Source organism: Gopherus evgoodei, chromosome 3 (assembly GCF_007399415.2).
Source record: "Gopherus evgoodei ecotype Sinaloan lineage chromosome 3, rGopEvg1_v1.p, whole genome shotgun sequence".
In the NCBI taxonomy this organism is placed as follows: Eukaryota; Metazoa; Chordata; order Testudines; family Testudinidae; genus Gopherus; species Gopherus evgoodei.
The window spans coordinates 51,608,886-51,629,018 of NC_044324.1; the positions used below are offsets into that span (position 1 = coordinate 51,608,886).

The 20,133-nt window shown below is 43.7% G+C and overlaps 1 protein-coding gene across 2 annotated transcripts in view; it reads right to left on the reverse strand.

Annotated features, from left to right (window-relative positions):
• CSMD1 (CUB and Sushi multiple domains 1) overlaps nucleotides 1–20,133 on the reverse strand; it is a 2,060,432-nt gene that overhangs the window by 433,477 nt on the left and 1,606,822 nt on the right. For both annotated transcript variants that reach the window (XM_030555566.1, XM_030555565.1), the window contains exon 22: nucleotides 14,280–14,449. In XM_030555566.1, coding sequence (XP_030411426.1) covers nucleotides 14,280–14,449 — 170 coding nt within the window. The remainder of the gene's footprint in view (nucleotides 1–14,279; nucleotides 14,450–20,133) is intronic.

Sequence of the window (20,133 nt, forward strand, 5' to 3'; positions counted from 1 at the left end):
GGACCTCTCATGCCTTGTCAGCCCTTCTGCGTAGGGGCACAACCCAAGTCTTTTCGGCCCATCGTCAGCAACAGCTAGAGGCCGAACTCTTAGAAGACACTAACCTAATTTTTGAAAGGTGTGGACCCCTTAATCCAGCTACCTTGCTTCCTGACCTGCCAGTCCTCCAGGATCAGCACGACTGTGTGGAAGTAGTTTCCAGCATCTTACAGATAAGGGACAACCTGTTTGACGTGCCACTGGACAATCCCGATTGCATCCTCTTCTCGGACGGAAGCTCCTTCTATGTTGATGGCAAGCGTTTCACTGGTTATGCTGTCACCTCTGAATGGGACATTCAAGAGGCCGCCTCACTGCCAGGCAACTGGGGAGCCCAAGCCGCTGAACTCTATGCCCTGGCCCGAGCTTGCCAGTTGGCCACTGGTAAGACCGTTACCATTTTTACTGATAGCAAATATGCTTTTGGAGTTGTGCATTGTCATATCCACCTCTGGAAGTTTCGAGGTTTCCAGACAGCTGCCGGTAAACCCATTCAGCACCTCCCCCTCATCCACAAGCTTTTGGACGCCCTCCAAAAACCCTCTGTCCTGGCTGTAGTTCACTGCCGGGCCCATACTAAAGATAGTAGCCCGTTACCCGTGGGAATGCCCTGGCTGACGCCTCCGCCAAGAAGGCTGCCACCTTACCTTTAGCCATGCCCACACTGGCTATTGCAACCTCCTCCTTTACTCCACCGCACCCCGTACCAGTACCCGCTGCTGAACTACAATCGTGGGAGAGCCTCGGGGCCACTCTGGTCAAAGGGACCTGGCTTACGCCAGATGGCCGAGCCTGCCTCCCTCGCTCCACATACCCCGTGGCAGTTCGCTGGCACCATGATAAAGGGGGTCACTACGGCACGCACACCCTCGTGGACACTATCGCTCGCTTTTGGTATGCTCCAGGCATTCAACCCTATTGCCTATCAATAGTGAAAGCATGCAGCACATGTCAGCGTAATGGACCTGCTCCGCCTCTTAACAAAATTAAGGGTGGAAGACCTCCGCCAGCTGCTCCATTTCAACATCTCCAAATTGACTTTGCAGATATGCCAAAGGCTTTTGGGAAAAAGCACCTCCTTGTTTTGGTTTGCCCTCTGACTTCCTGGGTCGAAGCTTTTCCTACTGCTAATTGTACTGCTGCCACAGTGGCGAAGATTCTCCTTAGAGATATTGTACCCCGTTTTGGCATCCCTCTTGTGCTTGACTCGGATCGCGGACCTCACTTTACTGGTCATGTCCTTGGCCGTTTAGAACAAGGACTGGGCATTTCACACTCCTTCCATACACCCTACCACCCCCAGTCTAGCGGGAAAGTTGAGCGTATGAATAGGGAACTTAAATTTACATTGGCTAAATACTGTCAGGAAACAGGATTAAAGTGGCCTCAGGTACTTCCCTTGGTCCTGTTTCACCTTCGTACTCGCCCAACCCGCGCATTGGGATTATCCCCCTTTGAACTGCTCTATGGACACCCCCCTTTCAAAGGCGGGGCGCTACCACGAGCTGATGTTTCACTATTGGGAGGGGATCATATGACCGCGTGTCAGTTTCTCTCCCTACAGGCTCGCCTCCGTACCCTTTGGAAAGCCTCGCAGTTTTCCCAGACCGTGCCGCTGGAGGAACAAATCCACCTGTTCCAACCAGGGGACTTCGTCTGGGCCAAAAAGTTCGTTCGTGACGACACCCTCCAGCCAAGGTTTACTGGACCCCACGAGGTTCTTTTGACAACCCAGACTGCAGTGTTCCTGGAGGGACGCAAATCTTGGATCCACCACTCCCACGTCAAGCCAGCCGTAGTGGACCACAGTGACGGACCAGCAGCTCTTGTCACCACTGAGGACACTGCCTTCGACCAGTGGACCAGCTTACCTCTCTCAGACATTAGACTTAAATTGACTCGAAAAAAATGAGAGGACCCTTTATTCTGACAACTGTATGTTTTTTATGCTTTTTTAGTTTATTTTCTGCTTATGAAGATAATGCTTTTATTAGATATTCCCACGAGGTTAAAACTCGTATTTTAGGAAATAGAAGTGATTGCTGGGTATGTACTCAATTTCCAGTAAATGCAGCACAGGGACTCCCCTTCACACCCATTCCCCTAACCACTGCTAATATGACTTGGATGCCACCGACTAGAATAAAAGATCCAGTCCAACCCAATCTTACATGGGACAAAACAGAAGTGCCAATTAACAAATATCTCAGGGTAACCAATCAAACAGGATCACTGTGTTTTGTTAAAGAAAAAGGGTCAACTTTTGTGGGAACAAGTAAATGCAACATATATTTTAATGGCACCGCCTTTAGTAAAAATCTTGGCTTCAAGCCTTGCGCATCCCACTTATCCCATATGTGGATCCCTCACCCCGATCCAACCTTTTCAACTTTTTCATGGAGGGGCAGGTTTTCAGAGTCAGTTTTTAAAAAGTCCTGCTCAGATCTCGAGGGTGTCCAACTAATTGTTAAAGGATACACAATTGCCTTCTACAACTGCTCAAGCAGTACTACACTGCCCTTTGAAGACAACACTACCAAATTGTGCCTCTGCAGTTCACACAACGACCCCTCTGCGTTACCAGGGGAACAGTGGTACAATGGGTGGTGGGTTACCTCCTACTTTGAGAAATGGAATACCCAAAACGCATTATATGGAACATACTGGGTGTGCGGGCCCAAGGCTTATTATTTTCTCTCCCCTGATTGGGCAGGGTCATGTTATTTGGCATGGCTAGCACCGCCTTCTCGCATCTCCCTCACTCCCCCTCATTTTCCCCACGTTCGTAACATCCGTGAAACTGACAGAGATATTAATCTCCGTGATGGTTTGTCCTGGCAGCGGTGGGCTGGTCACACTAGCTTGAAGGGTGCTATCATCCGTCTACAGGGACTATTAGAATCTTTGACCAATGAAACTGCAACCCTATTTGAAAATCAGGCCGGGGAAATGTCCCAGCTGCGCCAGTTAGCTTTGCAAAACAGAATGGCTTTAGATATGATGTTAGCAGCCCAGGGAGGAACTTGCGCCCTCATAAATGAAGAATGCTGTGTTTTTGTAAATGACACCTACTCTGACACTTTTCAACGTACCAAACACCTAAGGGAAATGGCTAAAAACTACTCCTCTGGCCAGCCACCTTATGATTGGTGGGGAGCCTTATGGAATTGGCTGCCCGGACTTGGGTGGGTTAAAAACCTCTTGGTGGGTGTTGTTGGGGCCATAGTAGTCCTTATAATACTGTGTTGCTGTATTCAGTGTGTCCCCTCCCTCATAAACTCATGTAAGTCAGTTTATTTTTTTCCCACTTCAGCTAAAAGCCTTACTCTCTTCGAATTGGCCCAGGCTGAAATTGCCAAGCGGCCCTTGAGATCTTGAAATAGGGTGTAGCTTTTTGATTAATAGTTATCTCAAAGCTACAAATGGAGGAATGTTGGGTCTAAACTTTTGGTGAACTTTGGAGCCAAAACACACCCAGACTGGCCGTCTCTGCATAATCCTTTCTGAACCCTTTATCGAACAAAGCACTGACCTGCAAACTACTCATGACACCCCCTTTATCAAGTAGCCATTAGCCTTTATCTCTATGCATTTACTTGTTAAACTTGCTTTTTCTGTAAAATCTTGATTGATTATGCATGACCATTATCTTTTATTAATCACTTTGTTTACTTCTGTGTATAAATATTGATGCTCACCCCTAATAAAGGGGCCACACTTATTCTAAAGCTTTTGGGTTAGTGTGAGCCCGTTGATCAATGCATTGGTGTCTGGTCTCTGACAGAATTGTGTGCCCATACCCACTCCGCACGAACTCGGGTGCTGGAGAGGTGAGTAAGGACTTGCTTTATTACCTAACATCACCATTTAAACAAGTTGAACAACAGATGTTAATTCAAAAAAATCCACTATACTAGTGTACATTTTTATTTATATTGACAATGGAAAGAAACAGTTAATACTCTGCTCAAAAATCATCTTTCTGTGCCTAGGCTTTTCATGATCATGTTCAATCCAACATATTTAAAATCCCAGCTGCCTTGAAAGGCATTTCCTAACCTACCTGTGAATTTAAGTGAACAACATTGAGTTCCTATAAAAATGCACTTTCTCCTTCTAGGGCAGGCGGCATTTTCAAAAGAGATTAGTGATTTTTGGGTCCCTCCGTTTTTTGGATACCCCACTCAAGTCACTTAAAGGATCCAGATTTTCAGAAAGTACTTAGCCTTTGAAAATCAGGTCCCTAAGGTACCTTAATTTGGGCACCTGAAAACAAGGGACAGGATTGTAGTCAATATTTAATGCTACATATGCTCTGCTTTGTAGGAGTAAGCATTAAGGGTCAACTTTTTAAAGGTACTTGGGATTTGGGAACCTAGGCACTTTTGAAAACCCCACTTGGCACCTATCAGCATCTTTAGACACCTAAATACCTTAAAAATAAGGCTCTAGGTGCCTATCTGCATCTTTAGGCATATCAATACCTTTGCATATCTGTCCCCAAGAGCCTTACCTCTGAAATCTCATGCCTTTTGTCATGCCATGTCCTTAACAACCTTGTATTTTTAACCTAAATCATCCTGCTTAGAAAGTGATGATGAATTGATTGGGAGATGCCCTGGCATCATTCAGCCTTGAAAAATCTTCTCCTTTCAAGTAACTAGACATTATTTATGACCATTGATTTAAAGGGCCTGTGCAAGTGTATGAGTGGCAATAGAAGTGGAAGCACAAAAAAACAAGTTATATGGACAAGATGAGGGAATGTTTAAGTATCCTAAATCGAGACTGGATTCCTCAAGTGCCAAGAACCTGAGGATTGTTCACAGCCAGCAGAAAAGGATATTTGCGTTAGAATCTCTTAACATAATAGACAATTTTCTTATTCTTACCTCTACAAACAATAAAGGGTGAGGAATAGGTAGGCTCTGAAATTGTATGGACTATCCCAGCTTGATGAGCACTAGGTGTGGAGCGATAAGATTCTAGTCCCCCTGAAAACAACAAAGCCGGTCCCCCCCCAAAAGGGGTAAAGATCATGCACATGTCACCATAATGGCTCTCAATCAAGACCTCAGAATGACTGCTTGGAGGTGGGCATAACCATTGTTTGTATGTCCTTTGGAATCCCTGATGTCTACAACCAAGAAGCTATATGCATAGCAATGTATGTTGCCATGAACCTCACTGCTGTATCCAAGGCACATAGTAATTGCCTAAAAGGAAATCCACACTACTACCTGATTTTCAGCAGTTATAGATTTGAGCTCTTCCCTGCTGTCTTGAGGGAGTTTATCCAAACTGTCTAATACTTTATGCCAATTCAGCTAGTCATTTGCCATTAACGAGATCCAATAATCAGAGATATGTAAAGTGAAGACTTGCTGAGCAGAAATTTTTCCTTCCAAATAAATCTGGACATTTTGGGGTTTTTTGTCTCTGGGTGTTGTTTTCAGCAGCCTTTGTTGCCTGATCCCTGTCTAGGGAACCTGGGACTGGTTGGGTATAAAAATAATCAAATCCAGATGAAGGTTACCTGCTGGCATCTGTTCACTTTTTTTGGAGGCTGGTGCAATAAATGCCGGTGTCTGACAGATATATCTTGCTGTCTACAATAAACCATTGTTATTTGGCACAGCCAAACAACTAGGCAATAATATGTTTAAGATATTTAAGAGTTTGTGATTTTTCCTGCATTACCTTCTCATGTATTTAACATGTGGTGGAAAAGATCCTGAAATATTTGGCTGTCTTCAGGCTGAGATAGTGTTGCAGGCACTACAGCTTTGTCCAGAGAAGATAAGGCAATACCTGTCAAAATTTTCTGCCTATTAGTCTGAGGTTGCTTTTAATTTGATACCTACTCTTGTTGTTCAATGTGGGAGAGCACCACCTATGTCTAAGGAGCTATTTGAGCTATTGAAGGGGAGGTGAATCTCATCCTCAAATGAGCAACAGATAAAATTCTTCTGTCAGGCTGCATGCACCAATGGCTCTGTAGGGTCAGAACTAGGATGGGAATGAGAACTAGGGCCTAGGGAGTGCATGCCATGGGGCATGCAACCTTAGAACCTCTAGACCTGTCATACCAGGAACTTCTCTCTGTCAGAGCCAAAATATCATAGGAATGGGACATCGGAAAGTAGGCAGTGGACACCTTCCTGAGGCATTTGGAGGCTGATGAAGAAAAGTGTAGGTTACTTACCTTGTTCGGGAACTGGAGTTCTTCAAGATATTTGTCTTTATATGTGTTCCACTTTAGGTGAATATGCAACCCATGTGCCTTTCATCAGAGACTTCTGGTACCAGTGCCCATTTAGTCCAAACATGCACCCTAACTATCCTCGTGCCCTATACTTAGGGTACATAGGGCAATGTTGGACAAACAACCCTCAGTTTCTTCTCCACCACAAATTCCTGTCAAGATGAGACTCTGAAGCAGAGGGGAAGGAGGGCAAGTAGTAGAGTACCCATAGGGACAAACTTCTCAAGGAACTCAAGTTGCTATACAAGGTAAGTAACTTCTCCTTCAAAGAATGTCTCTAGGAGTGAGCCACTTCACGTGATTCCCAAGCAATATCCTTGGAGATGGCTGCTTAGGAGCTCGGTCTAAGGCTTTTTGAAGAACAGCAGTTTCAAAGGCAGCATCTGCTCCGTGTGTGCCCATATAATAGCTCTACAAATTTCTTCAATTGGAAAATTCTTCCTCAGAACTATAGAAGTAGACAAAGATCTGGTAAAATAAGCTATTAGTCTAGGAAGGTGTGATACTGTATGATTGAAACATGACCATTTATATCATTAATACTGTTGCTGTTAGACAATTGCAACAAATCTTGTACAAAGTATATAATCTAAGGTGTTAATGTAAAGGTTATGATTTGCTGAGTATGATTATCCTGTTTGTATGCATGTATAATCTTTGTATCTAAAGTTATGAATATTGACCATGTACCAATATTTCAAATGTGTTTGCTTCTGGGTTAACAGGCACAAGGTAGTTTACATCCAGTCTAGCCAGCACATTGTGAATGGATTATGCAATTTGATGGCCCATTACAGAACACAATGGGCCATAGAAAAGGCTTGTCCCCACCCAGTGAGCCTTCCTGGGTATGCTTTAGCAAGAATATAGGTAATGGCTGTCCTATGAGTATTCATGAAAGGGCATGTGAGTCGCTTATGTGACCCTGGACTCCATCTTGTGCCTGTAATTTTCCACAAATTAAGACTGAGAGCATCCCCTCCACATGGAAGTAGATATAAAAAAAGCCCCAAAACCGCTCCATTTTGCCTCTTTACTGCTCTGATCTCTGGACAATGGACTTAACGGTAAATGAAGCATTCCAATCAATGGACTGAGGACCTTCCAATCTTTTGGAAGTTACCAGAGACTTTACAAGCCAGCAGTCTGTAACATCACTGCTACAAACCTGATATAAGAACATAGGTCATATACATGCAATAATGGCTATTTGACCATTTTTAATTCTCTTCTCTCATAAATAAACCTTTTAGATATTAGATTGGCAATGGTGTGATTATTGGGTAAGTTCTGAGATCTCTATTGACCTGGTTGTGTGGCTGATCTCCAGGGATCAGAAGGACCCTTTGTTTGATGAAACTGGTTTTCAATAACCACTCATCATAAAGTCTAGTGTCTGAGTGATTAAATAAGTGCTCAAATGCCTAAGGAGATTGCATTTTTTACTTCTTGTTAACCAGTATGGTGAGACAGAATGTTACACCAAGCCAGTAACAAAAGTATCTCACTTTGAGGTAAGCCTGCCCTATTTCTTGTCAGTTTGTCCTAAATCTGGTATCCTGAACTGTGACCCGCTGAGGCACGATGACAGATGGAATGAAATAAAATGAGAAAGATGCTCCACAAAGGATTGAAGGAAATATGTAAAACAGTGCAGCTGATGATCCAGATGGTGGGACAGTTCACAACCCTGATCAAATCATCAAAACAAGTGTTTTCTCAAAGTTGAAAGCTACACTGTTGTTACCATGAAGGCTGGAGATCTCTTCTTAAATAGCTGTCTCTTAAGGACTTCTGTTCTTTGACAGGTCAGAAACTGAGCAGGATGAGATCTTTGTGCTGTCTGTGATCTACTAAATTGTCTCTTGTTTGCAGAGATACAGATTCCCACTGAGCAAAGTGTGGCCCTTGAATCCTTCAGGAAATATAAGGATTTGTTTGTAGATTCACTGAACTGCTTTATTCCATCAAAGGGGAAACCCTCACCAGTGTTTTGAACTTCTCTCAGGATTCCAAAGGCTTTAAGCCAGGAAGCATGGTGCATAATGACTGGTGTGGATATGGAATGGTCCACCATATTGACCCCTGCAATGCTGTTCTTCAAATCAACTGCTCTTCAGAGAGAATAACCCAACATTTCTCTGGTTGATCCTGTAGTATGTTGTCAATAAAGGAACTGACCAATTTGGTAGCCTGAGTCCAAAATCTACACAGCTGTTTTTAACACCATAGCATGAGCCTGAGTCTCTGGACCCTGGCCTCTGAGGCTCACTGCTCTGGGTTTAAAATTCAGTGTAGACATATACTAGGCCCTGAGCTACCCTTTGAGGGAGTGAGATGGGGTGATCTTTGCCTCCTTCTGGTAGGACCAGAAGCAGGCCTGATAGAATGAACTAACAGAAAAATATATGAGGTGAATCTCTAATTTTCTCTGTTCTTTTTGACAAGGAATGACAGACAGACAGAGCTATTCTTTGGGATGTGCCCTACCCCAAAGCAAAAAGACATCTTAAGTGACCATTGTTAAGCAGCATAACCACTTCACAAAAAGGGCAGTTGGGAGACTTCAGTTTAGTTACAGTAATAACTCCCAGGACTATGAAAAAGAGATTCCCTCACATTAAGAGAATATTTTTGTTATTGTATTGCCAGTGGGCATCCCTACATTATTATACACTGTAGTGGAGAGGTTACCCAGCTCCTGCCCTGAAGGACGTAAAACAGCCCTGGGAGAGGGCTGTGGGAAGGGAAAAGCTGGGCTGATGGGGAAAGCAGCTACAGCTGCAGCCAGTGCAATCGGGGCCCAGCTGGCCCTTATAAGATGGTGCTAGGCCAGAAGGACACACTCTCTCTCTAGCTCCCTAGAGGGGGAAGGATCTGGCTGCCGGGAATCTGAGAAGGATACCTAGAGTGGAGCAGTGCTGGGGAAGGGCAAAGTGAGCTGGGGAGCTCCAACCTAGCAAAGCCCCAGGCTTCAGGCTGAGTTAAGAGCCCACAAAGGGTACTAGGGCTGCAGAGAGGAACGCAGAAATAGGCAGAGGCAGCTGGTCTGACCCACCTTGCCGATGATGAGTGGTTTACAGACTACAGTCTGCCCCAGGGAGCAGGGGCTAGTTGATGACTGGCAGTAGCCACTGAGGCAAGGTGGGGTTAGGGTTTCCCCTGGGTGTGGAGACCCAGATTGTGGGTTACTACAGGGGCAGAACCCTGACATAGAAGGGCACCGGGGTCTGGGCGGGACACGGGGGCCAGTGGCAGGCAAGACACTGGCCTGCAGAGGGCGCTTCGGGATGGAAAGAGCTGATTCCCCAGACAACCAGCAGGAAGCACCATGCCGGTGAGTCGTCTCCTTGCTACAAGTGGGTGGGAGCTCAGAAGGGTACCTGAGGTGGAGCAGTACTGGGGAAGGGCAGAGGGAGCTGGGGAGCTCCAGCCTAGTAAAATCCCAGGCTGCAGGCCTTGCTAAAAAGGCCAAAAGTGTATTAGGGCTGCAGAGGGGTTGCCCAGAGACAGACAAAGGCAGAAGACCCTAACCCCTCTGGCCGATGATGAGTGGTTTACAGACTGCAGTCTGCCCCTGTGAATGGGGGCTAGATGGGACTAGCAGTAGCCATTGAGACGAGGTGGGGATAGTGGGTTGGGGGTTCCCCTGGATGGGGAGACCCAGATTGTGGGTTACTGCTAGGAGCAGAACCCTGACATAGAAGGGACACGGGGACCAGTCGCAGGTGAGACACCAACCTGCAGAGGGCGCTCTGGGCTGTAAGAATTATTCCTAGGACAAGCAGCAGGACGGGCCGCATCGGTGAGTCGTTGTCCCACCACATACACTAACAGAAACTTCAATAACTACGTACAAATAAGATTAATTGTTTTGCACAGTATCCAGGGACATGGACACTGCAGGCTTCCATTTTGCAGCCGCAGGTGATAAGAAATAACAAAAGGGCTGTTGGGCCTACTCTGCCCTTTATGCTCTTGAGGATGTAGGGGGAGGATGGGAGGACACTCTGGGTACAGGACAGCTACAGACACTGCTGGCCAAAAGAATCCAATGTCATATACGTGGAGTAACATGGGCATCAGAAGTGAAATGCACATGGACAGTCACCGAAAGAAGATTATTAAATTGCAATAGGCCACTTGTACCTCTAAAAGTAGAGCTGAGTGGAGAAAGGGAATTTAGTTTCTTCTTAGGAGTTGCACTAGGGGAGGATAGTCTTAGGCATAGATTTCCACATGTGATGGGGCAGCTTCCCTAAAAACTGTTTAACCAACCAGAGAAGGATTCCCCTTGCAACAGCTCCCTTGACCCTGGCACAAAAAACATGCTTCTGGTAAATGGAGGCATCATCAATTCAGCCTTATTTCCTGATGATTCTTGGTTGCCAGAAGGACATGGCTGTAGAAGTTTTTGGCAAACAGCACCCAACTTACCCAAGAACTCTGGGATGAAAATCTTAGAGCTATCTTTGCACTCTACCTCCTAAACTGGGTTGAATGCAGCAGCTGCAGCCTGGGATCTGGGCCTTAGGTACCAGTAAGGGTTCAGAAAGGGACCAGACAACAGAGGCTATACTGAGGACTCATGCATCCTACCTTTTCCCATTCTTCTAGATTCACTTTTTGGGCAATACTTGGCCTTCTCTAGATCGTCCAACATAGAGTGAGGTTATGGCCATTTCCTACACTCCCACACCTCCAACCTACCTCACACACAGATGAGTGGGTTTTCTACCAGCAGGTGCCCAGCTCCCTGATTTCTGTCATTTAGGGAAAATTTGGCTCTAAAATTCAAAATACCATTTTGGTGTTTAATAAACAAATCCTTTTCTTGACAGAGATATCAGTTTCTCCCTTTGAAAAAGTGGGAAACATTGACACAACCTCCCATTCCTCTTTTCTAATATCTCTCACTTTCCTTATATCCCTCAATATCTATACTATATTTTGCAAAGCATATACAGTATAGGACCCAGTTTTGATTTCCTCATTCACAGGAGTAGCCTCATTGACGTGAATAAGAAACCACACAAAAGTAAGGCAATTACATTTTGACCCTTTAATCATTAAATCAATGGAACTATTTGTGGGGTAACCAACTATTCAGTAGAGTAACCATTGCACAGCCAGGCCACAAAAGTAAACAGTTATTGCTAGCATCAAAACTAGAACGTAATCATGAAAGTCAAAATCTGGAAGTTATATAACCAAACTCAGTTATGTGATAACTTCAAGCACTGTCCAATGTCTGGAAGTCAGAAACATATATATGAAGTAGTAATTTAGGATATGCCAGATAATTTAGATCAGTTATGTATTTTTGTGCCTTTTAAAATATAAGAGTAATTATTAAAAAGTGGGGAGGGGCATAAAAAACTATGCCCATAGGTACATTAAAAATATGAAAGTAGATTTTCAAAGTATTATTTCTTAATGGGACTATTTAGAGAGGTAAGTGAGGCAAAACAAGCCTTCTGTAATCATAGGTCTGGGTCTTTGTTGCAACAGTATTACAGTTATGGATTTGTAGTTGTAGGTCTTGTTGGAGCCCTAGGCATAGCAGAAAGAGTGAATGAAAGTAGGCCTGGCTTTGGTAGAATAGTAACACACTAGATGTCAGCTCACTAAGTAAGCACTTTCCTGATGAGGGAGGATGGTACCAGAAAACCCAGAGTTTTCAAGTAGCTGTGTAAACAAATTCCACAAGAAATGGTACAAGAACACACCAGCCCCTCAAAAGATAAAGGGGATGCGAGAGTAATGGATGAAAATGTTTTGTTCGAACTAGCAGATTCAAGGATGGTAGCAATATAAAGTATGTAACTTGTCTGTATCAATGTATAAAAGGAGAAGTCATAGGAGGGGCATCTTTGTACAAGTCTAGGGGACAGCTTCGTGGTGTGCTGACTGAATTGGTACCATTGTCGCAAGCATACATGTGTTAGTGTACCTGTAACCGTTGAGCCAGGGCAATAGTACTATGCTTTGTCGACAATAAACCTGGCCAAGTGCCTTCATCACCAAACCTAACCTATGGTCTTTCTTTATGAATAACATCAAGGTCTGCTGAATCTGCCATCTGCACTCTCTGCTAGTGCAGCTAGCACTGGCTCCAGGAACAGCAGCACTTAGCAGCCTTAACAATACTCCACAGCACTAACAGTAATATAGCTCTTTGCTTCTCAAATGAGCAAAGAAAATACTTTTGAATTAAATTAACACTGTTAAATACATTTATTCATGTATGAATGTCAATGCATCATGGAATTTTCAGAAGCCTTTACGAAATTTTGAGCACTAACTTCCAGTGATCTGCCATACACATCCATCCATCTCCTCGCTGGTTATCCCCTACGATGATGACCTTCCACCATTCTTTCAGTAACTTTCTCAAAGCTATTTCCAACCTCTACGCTTAATATGACCAAAGCACATAATTTTGTAGCTTTGATTTCCAACATCAGGGTCTATTTCTCTCCAATAATATTTCTAATATAAGCATTCATCTTTGTTTCCATCCAGGAGATATGCAAGAGTCTTCAGCGGCACCACACTTCAATTGTTCAGTTTTCTTCTTGTCTAAAGCATTAACATCCCATGATTCACATCCATACATCTCTACAGTAAAAAATAAGGCTTTTCACTAGACACACCTTCGTACATTTTGAGATGCCATGTTTCTTCCACATTTTCTTACAGAAGTCAATAGCTGAGCGAGCCATCCCTAGTCGTCTTCTGATTTCTTTGGGGTAGCCTTGTTGGCTGGATATATATATGATCTGAGACAATTAAATGTATCTACTGTTTATACAGCTTGTCTGTTAATCATGGCGTTGTCTTGCATCCTGTTTTTGCTAGTATCAATGTAAATACATTTTGATTTAATCACATTCAGGAGTAGCCCATATTCCTCACTAATTGTTTTTACATACTTCAACATTTGTTGCATTGCATCAGTAGTTGCAGCAAAGAATGTTGTGCTATCAGCAGATCTGATGGCAATGGAAATCCCAGCTCCTTTATCAAAACATTCCGAGGCTTGTCTCATAATAATTTAGGTATATATGTTAAAGAGGCTTGGGGCAAAATACATCCTTGTTTCACACCCTGACCAGTGCTGCCTACTACTGTTCACTCCGTGGTCTGCTGGTGGTAGTAGAGACTTGTGATGACTTCAATGAGGTGCTCTGAAATCCCCATACCAGCCACTATCCCCAAAATTAGTCATATTGGATGGTATCAAACACTTCTGTGTAGTAAATAAAGTACATGATCAATGGGTGATGATACGCCTCACATTTTTCAATGATGAGATGGATATTCATTATTCGGTTACGTCTTAATTAGTATTATTGCACAGGTTAACAAAATGGAAAAGCAAAACCTTAAGAATAAAAGGAGCATCCAGGATCAGATACTACCCTCACAAAGTACTCACAACTCTGTAGATATAAACATGTTCACTGTGGATAGAAATCAATTTCTTAAATTATTCAGGATCACAATTTAGGTTTTCTTTTCATTGTCATCATTATAATAGCATGATATTTCTACTTGCTGTATTGCAATCTTAATGCAGTTCCCTATTTCATTTGCATTTAATAAAAAGAAAGGTGAAGCCTGTCAGCTATGGATTATATTATATGTAGCAAAACATATTTTAAACACACACACACACACACACACACACAGAGCGAGACAGAGATATATATCTATCTATCCATACATCTATCTATCTATAGCTATATATGTGTGTGTATATATTTATATATATTTACACACACATGCATATAAATCACAGCTGACCAGTATCATCTTTCTTTATATTAAATACAGATGAAATAGAGAATTAAATCTGTATTGTATGTATATATAAAATTTCATTCTCTATTTCATTTACACACACACACACAAATTGCTCATGTAAAGTGAGGAGAGAGGGTAGTAGACAATGAAACAGATTTTCTTTTACCTTAACAACATCTCCTTCATGCAGTTGAAAGGTCCTGGCTCTAAGATGGATCCCTTTACCAGCCTCTGTTTCAATTTTATAGATGCATTCATGGTTGTTGTCATAGTTAGATGGAAAATTTGGAGACAAGAATGTTCCTTCATTTCCAGAGACACTTGCTCCACATTCAGCTAAAGGAAATAAGCACATTAAAAATAAATTAAAAAGGTGGATTATCCATTTCAAGAATATAAAATAATGATTATATTGAAACCTAACACTGTCTCTTTTATAATACTTAAGTAATAGAGACTATCTGAGAGAAATGTTACTTCTGTACTTTACCTTCGATTGACAAATTATCAAAACAATGACCACAGAAACAACAACCACATGCTTTGCTTTTAGACTAAGGGAATTTCAGGTTACCTTGGTCTATTCCCCTTAGCTTTCAATGTCCCTATTAGTTCTCTCAGCAGATCGACCCACCCAAACAAGGTGGGAGGACTGATCACATAGAAATTGAATGATTTGCTGAAGCACATCTGACAGCTGTTGTGGTCTTAGGCAGAAATAAGGGGAGCACTGATCAAATTGACTCCCTCTTTTACCCGATAAAAAATACTAGACAAAATGGAGAATCAAGTCCTAAGGTAGAAAACAAAAATCTGACAGTATGATAGCTATTGGAACATTTTCTTCCATCAGCAATAAAGAAGCTGCTGACATCTGCCAAGGATAAAGTCAACAGCTACCCTCCTTCATAACTGAATAGTGGATGAAGCCTTCTCCCAGCAGTATGGAGAGTAGACAGAAAAGATGTTCCCTTCCCTCTCAGCAGTAAAGAGAGTCATTTTATTCCCTGTCTGAAAAGGAAGGTGTGCAGCATGAAGTGAAGGTTTAGGCTGTGGACTTAGCTTGTTTTCTGATTGAAGAGTAACAAAAGTATATCAAGAATGCAATATAGATATGCTAAGTCACAAATGATAACTTCAAAACTCAGAACTTAAGCAAAGGAGAAAAGAATGAAATACTGTTTAAAAACAGAATCTAAATATTAGCAGCTTTGGGGAAAAAAATATAGAACTATATTCACCTGTTCTGAACTACAGTCACAAACTGGTACCTAGATACTACATGAACTTTAAAATATAGAATTTATATTGGACTGAATAAAAAAACTTAAATATGAGGCCAAAAAATTAAATACACTGTATTGTTCTAAGTGAAAAATGCTGAGCCAGACCCAAACCCACATCTAATGAAATAATAGCTAAGAAATTTGTAAACCTCCAACCACGGATATTTAAAATACTATGTGTGAGCAGATTAATGGCAATGTTTCAACGGTCTCTCTGGATATCCTCTTTCGTGTAGATTTAAAATAGATTCTTAGGTCATGTTCAAAGGTTGTTTCTAAACTAATGCACCCATTCACACTTCCAAATGGGAATGTGCATTTGTAAATTGGTCTAAGCATAATTTTGAGGTACAAGTTTAGAGGTCCCTTTCGAAAATGTAACACAATGTTATCTGGAATGTTAATGCATTTTGTCTGGGAACATCCTCATGGAGAAAGGCATATATTATATCTATATATAAATAATCAATTGCCAAAAGACTGACTCAAAAACCAAGTATGGCCTTGACAGGTAATATCAACTTTGGAAGTTTCTGACTCCTAAAGAATTTTGCAGTTTTTGTTTTTAAAATTCCTCTGCTACCATTGATTTCATTACATATTTCCAGCAATTACAAAAAGAAGAAAGAGAAGACTATCTCACATATAAGTCTTGATTCTGCTCTCTATTTGAGATTTGTTTAGATAGTATGGAGAAAGGAAGCAACAGGGAGCCGGATTGTGTCTCCTTGATTCGGGGCCATCCCACCTTGGCATAAATTAGAGGTCAGACCCGACTTGTGGAGGATCAAATGTAGTGAGGCTCTACTTCATTATGCTTCCTCTGCTCCTCATCCTACCCAGATGTTTCATTGCCTTTCCCCTTAAATTCTGGGTAATTGGGACAGAAGTTAGAGTAGGCAGCAGAGCCACCTGCACCAGCAGATCTGGGGGGGGGGGATTCTCCCATGGATATCTCCAGCCAAACTTGAGGCCACTTTGCCATGCATATATGGCACAAAGAAGTTTTAGTAGATTGGAGAATCTGCCACTGAGTCAATAGTCATAGGTAGAAAAGATATCTTAGATAAATTCTACAAACCACGTCAGGGCAAATTATCTTCCCCTCACAAAAGCTCTATCACATAAACAAGAGATATTATACATGGTCATAGATATGCTAATTAAACCTACTGAATCTATGAAAGGAACTAATTAAGTATATCAAATCAATTCTACACAGTGCCATTATTACAGTCAGTAGATGCAAAGCCCAAAGTGTTGACACAAATACACCTCTACCTGATACAACGCAACCCGATATAAGGCGGATTCGCATACAATGAGGTAAAGCTCTAACGTGCTGCTCTGAGCAGCATGTTAACGGGTGCCCGGCCAGACTGGAGGGTTCGATAAGGGACAGAGGGTCTCTGAGGTGGTCAGGGGCTCACCCTCCCAAGGCAGGAGCTGTGGGAGGGCACTTTTGGGGACCCCAAAGTCCCACAGTGGCCCAGGAGATTAGTTGGGAGACGGGAGCAGCCGTTCCGCTTCCCTCACTCCGGCCCCAGCCGTGTCGCTTGGGGGAGGGGGATGGGGGGAAAGATCCCCCCCGCACTCACCAGCAGTGGCGGAAGCAGAGCAGCCTAGCCCGAGCCCGCTCCACTCCGCCAGCTCCCAGCCGCAGATCTACGCTTCCCGCTGCAGGTGAGTCCGGGAGGTATCCTTTCCCCAACCTCCCTGCACTCACCTGCGGTGGGAAGTGGAGTGCCGCGGCTGGGAGCTGGCAGAGTGGAGCAGGCCAAGGCCGGGCTGCTCCGCTTCCCACCATCGGTGAGTGCAAAGGGCATCCTTTACTCAACCTCCCTGCACTCAGTGGCAGCGGCAGGAAGCAGAGCAGCCCAGGCCCAGCCAGCTCCAGTCCGCCAGCTCCCAGCCGTGGCGCTCCACTTCCCGCCGCAGGTGAGTGCAGGGAGGTTGGGGAAAGGATACCTCCCGGACTCACCTGCAGCGGGAAGCCGAGAGCTGCGGCTGGGAGCTGCCGGAGTGGAGCGGACTCGGGCTAGGCTGCTCTGCTTCCGCCACTGCTGGTGAGTGCGGGGGGGATCTTCCCCCCCAGCCCCCCTCCCCCAAGCGACACGGCTGGGGCTGGAGTGAGAGAAGCGGAGCAGCTGCTCCCATCTCCCTACTAATCTCCTGGGCCACTCTGGGACCTTTCCCCAGCCGCCCCCCAGCAACACGGCTGGGGCAAGGAAAGCAGAGTGGGCTGGGGCCACGTCACTCCACTTCCTGCCGCAGGTGAGTGTGTGTGGGCGGGGGCTCCTTTCCCCAACCTTCCTGCACTCACCAACGGTGGGAAGTGGAGTGCCACAGTTGAGAGCTGGCAGAATGGAGTGGACTCGGGCTGGGCTGGTCTGCTTCCCGCCGCTGCCTGTGAATGCCTGGCCTGTCGGGGGCGCGAGTGGATAGGGGCCCGAGCAGTTAGGGGACAGGGTGGTTGGGTAGGGGATGAGGCCTGGGGGTGATTAGAGATGGGGGTCTCTGGAGGGGGTGGTCAGGGAACAAGGAAAGCGGGGGCAAAGCAAGTTTGATATAGGCTATGGCTACACATGAAACTGCAAAGCGCTGCCGCGGCAGCGCTTTGAAGTGCGAGTGTGGTCGCCCGCGGCTCCCAGCGCTGCGGCACTGTTTACACTGACGTTTTACAGCGTTGTATCTTGCAGCGCTAAGGGCAGTGTTTTTTCACACCCCTGAGCGAGAAAGTTGCAGCGCTGTAAAGCGCCAGTGTAGCCAAGGCCAGTGTAAGACTTTAGTAAGGCATTTGATACAGTCTCGCATGATATTCTTATAGATAAGCTAGGAAAGTACAATTTAGATGGGGCTACTATAAGGTGGGTGCATAACTGGCTGGATAACCGTACTCAGAGAGTAGTTGTTAATGGCTCCCAATCCTGCTGGAAAGGTATAACAAGTGGGGTTCCGCCGGGGTCTGTTTTGGGACCGGTTCTGTTCAATATCTTCATCAACGATTTAGATGTTGGCATAGAAAGTACGCTTATTAAGTTTGCGGACGATACCAAACTGGGAGGGATTGCAACTGCTTTGGAGGACAGGGTCAAAATTCAAAATGATCTGGACAAGTTGGAGAAATGGTCTGAGGTAAACAGGATGAAGTTCAGTAAAGATAAATGCAAAGTGCTCCACTTAGGAAGGAACAATCAGTTTCACACATACAGAATGGGAAGAGACTGTCTAGGAAGGAGTATGGCAGAAAGAGATCTAGGGGTCATAGTGGACCACAAGCTTAATATGAGTCAACAGTGTGATACTGTTGCAAAAAAAGCAAACATGATTCTGGGATGCATTAACAGGTGTGTTGTAAACAAGACACGAGAAGTCATTCTTCCGCTTTACTCTGCGCTGGTTAAGCCTCAACTGGAGTATTGTGTCCAGTTCTGGGCACCGCATTTCAAGAAAGATGTGGAGAAATTGGAGAGGGTCCAGAGAAGAGCAACAAGAATGATTAAAGGTCTTGAGGACATGACTTATGAAGGAAGGCTGAAGGAATTGGGTTTGTTTAGTTTGGAAAAGAGAAGACTGAGAGGGGACATGATAGCAGTTTTCAGGTATCTAAAAGGGTGTCATCAGGAGGAGGGAGAAAACTTGTTCACCTTAGCCTCCAATGATAGAACAAGAAGCAATGGGCTTAAACTGCAGCAAGGGAGATTTAGGTTGGACATTAGGAAAAAAGTTTCTAACTGTCAGGGTAGTTAAACACTGGAATAGATTGCCTAGGGAAGTTGTGGAATCTCCATCGCTGGAGATATTTAAGAGTAGGTTAGATAAATGTCTATTAGGGATGGTCTAGACAGTATTTGGTCCTGCCATGAGGGCAGGGGACTGGACTCGATGACCTCTCGAGGTCCCTTCCAGTCCTAGAGTCTATGAGTCTATGAGTGTGGTCTCACCTATAAAGCGGTGAGATTTTGTGTCTCCTGAGGACCACATTATATCATGGTAGAGGAGCATAACTTCATATATTTGTGAATTTATCATTTAATTTAACATTATGAATTTCATTTAAATTAGTATTTATCCAGTGAAGAATCACTGCAGATGACTTCTTTTGGTAAATTAACAAAAATTCTGGCAGTATACTGAGGAAGTCTTATCTCATGTAGAAAGTTCAAGTACCCTATACAAACTTTTCCACAAAGAGGTGTCTGCTCAGATAAAGATTGATATGAAAATACTCCTTGAGGAATACATATATCTTTGTTTCCTTAGGCTTAATTCATGTTGCCTCTCTATCTTCTGCAAAGAACTACAACTCATTGGCTGTAAAGTACTTATTAAAAAATAATATACTTATTAAAAAATAATCAAATGATTATCCAACCAACAAAACAGGTATAGTCCTGCAGTATTAATATCTATGAAGTAATATAAAATTAAGACTGAACTAACCTCAAAAAGCAACAACAACTGTAAACCTATTAAATATGATTCCCAATTAGGAAGTATCAGAGGAGTACCTGTGTTAGTCTGGATCTGTAAAAGCAGTAAGGAGTCCTTTCGCACCTTATAGACTAACAGACGTATTGAAGCATGAGCTTTCGTGGGTGAATACCCACCTTGTCGGATGCATGCATTCACTCACGAAAGCTCATGCTTCAATACGTCTGTTAGTCTACAAGGTGCCACAGGACTCTTTACTGCTTTTACCAATTAGGAAGATGACTTATATAAAGAATTATT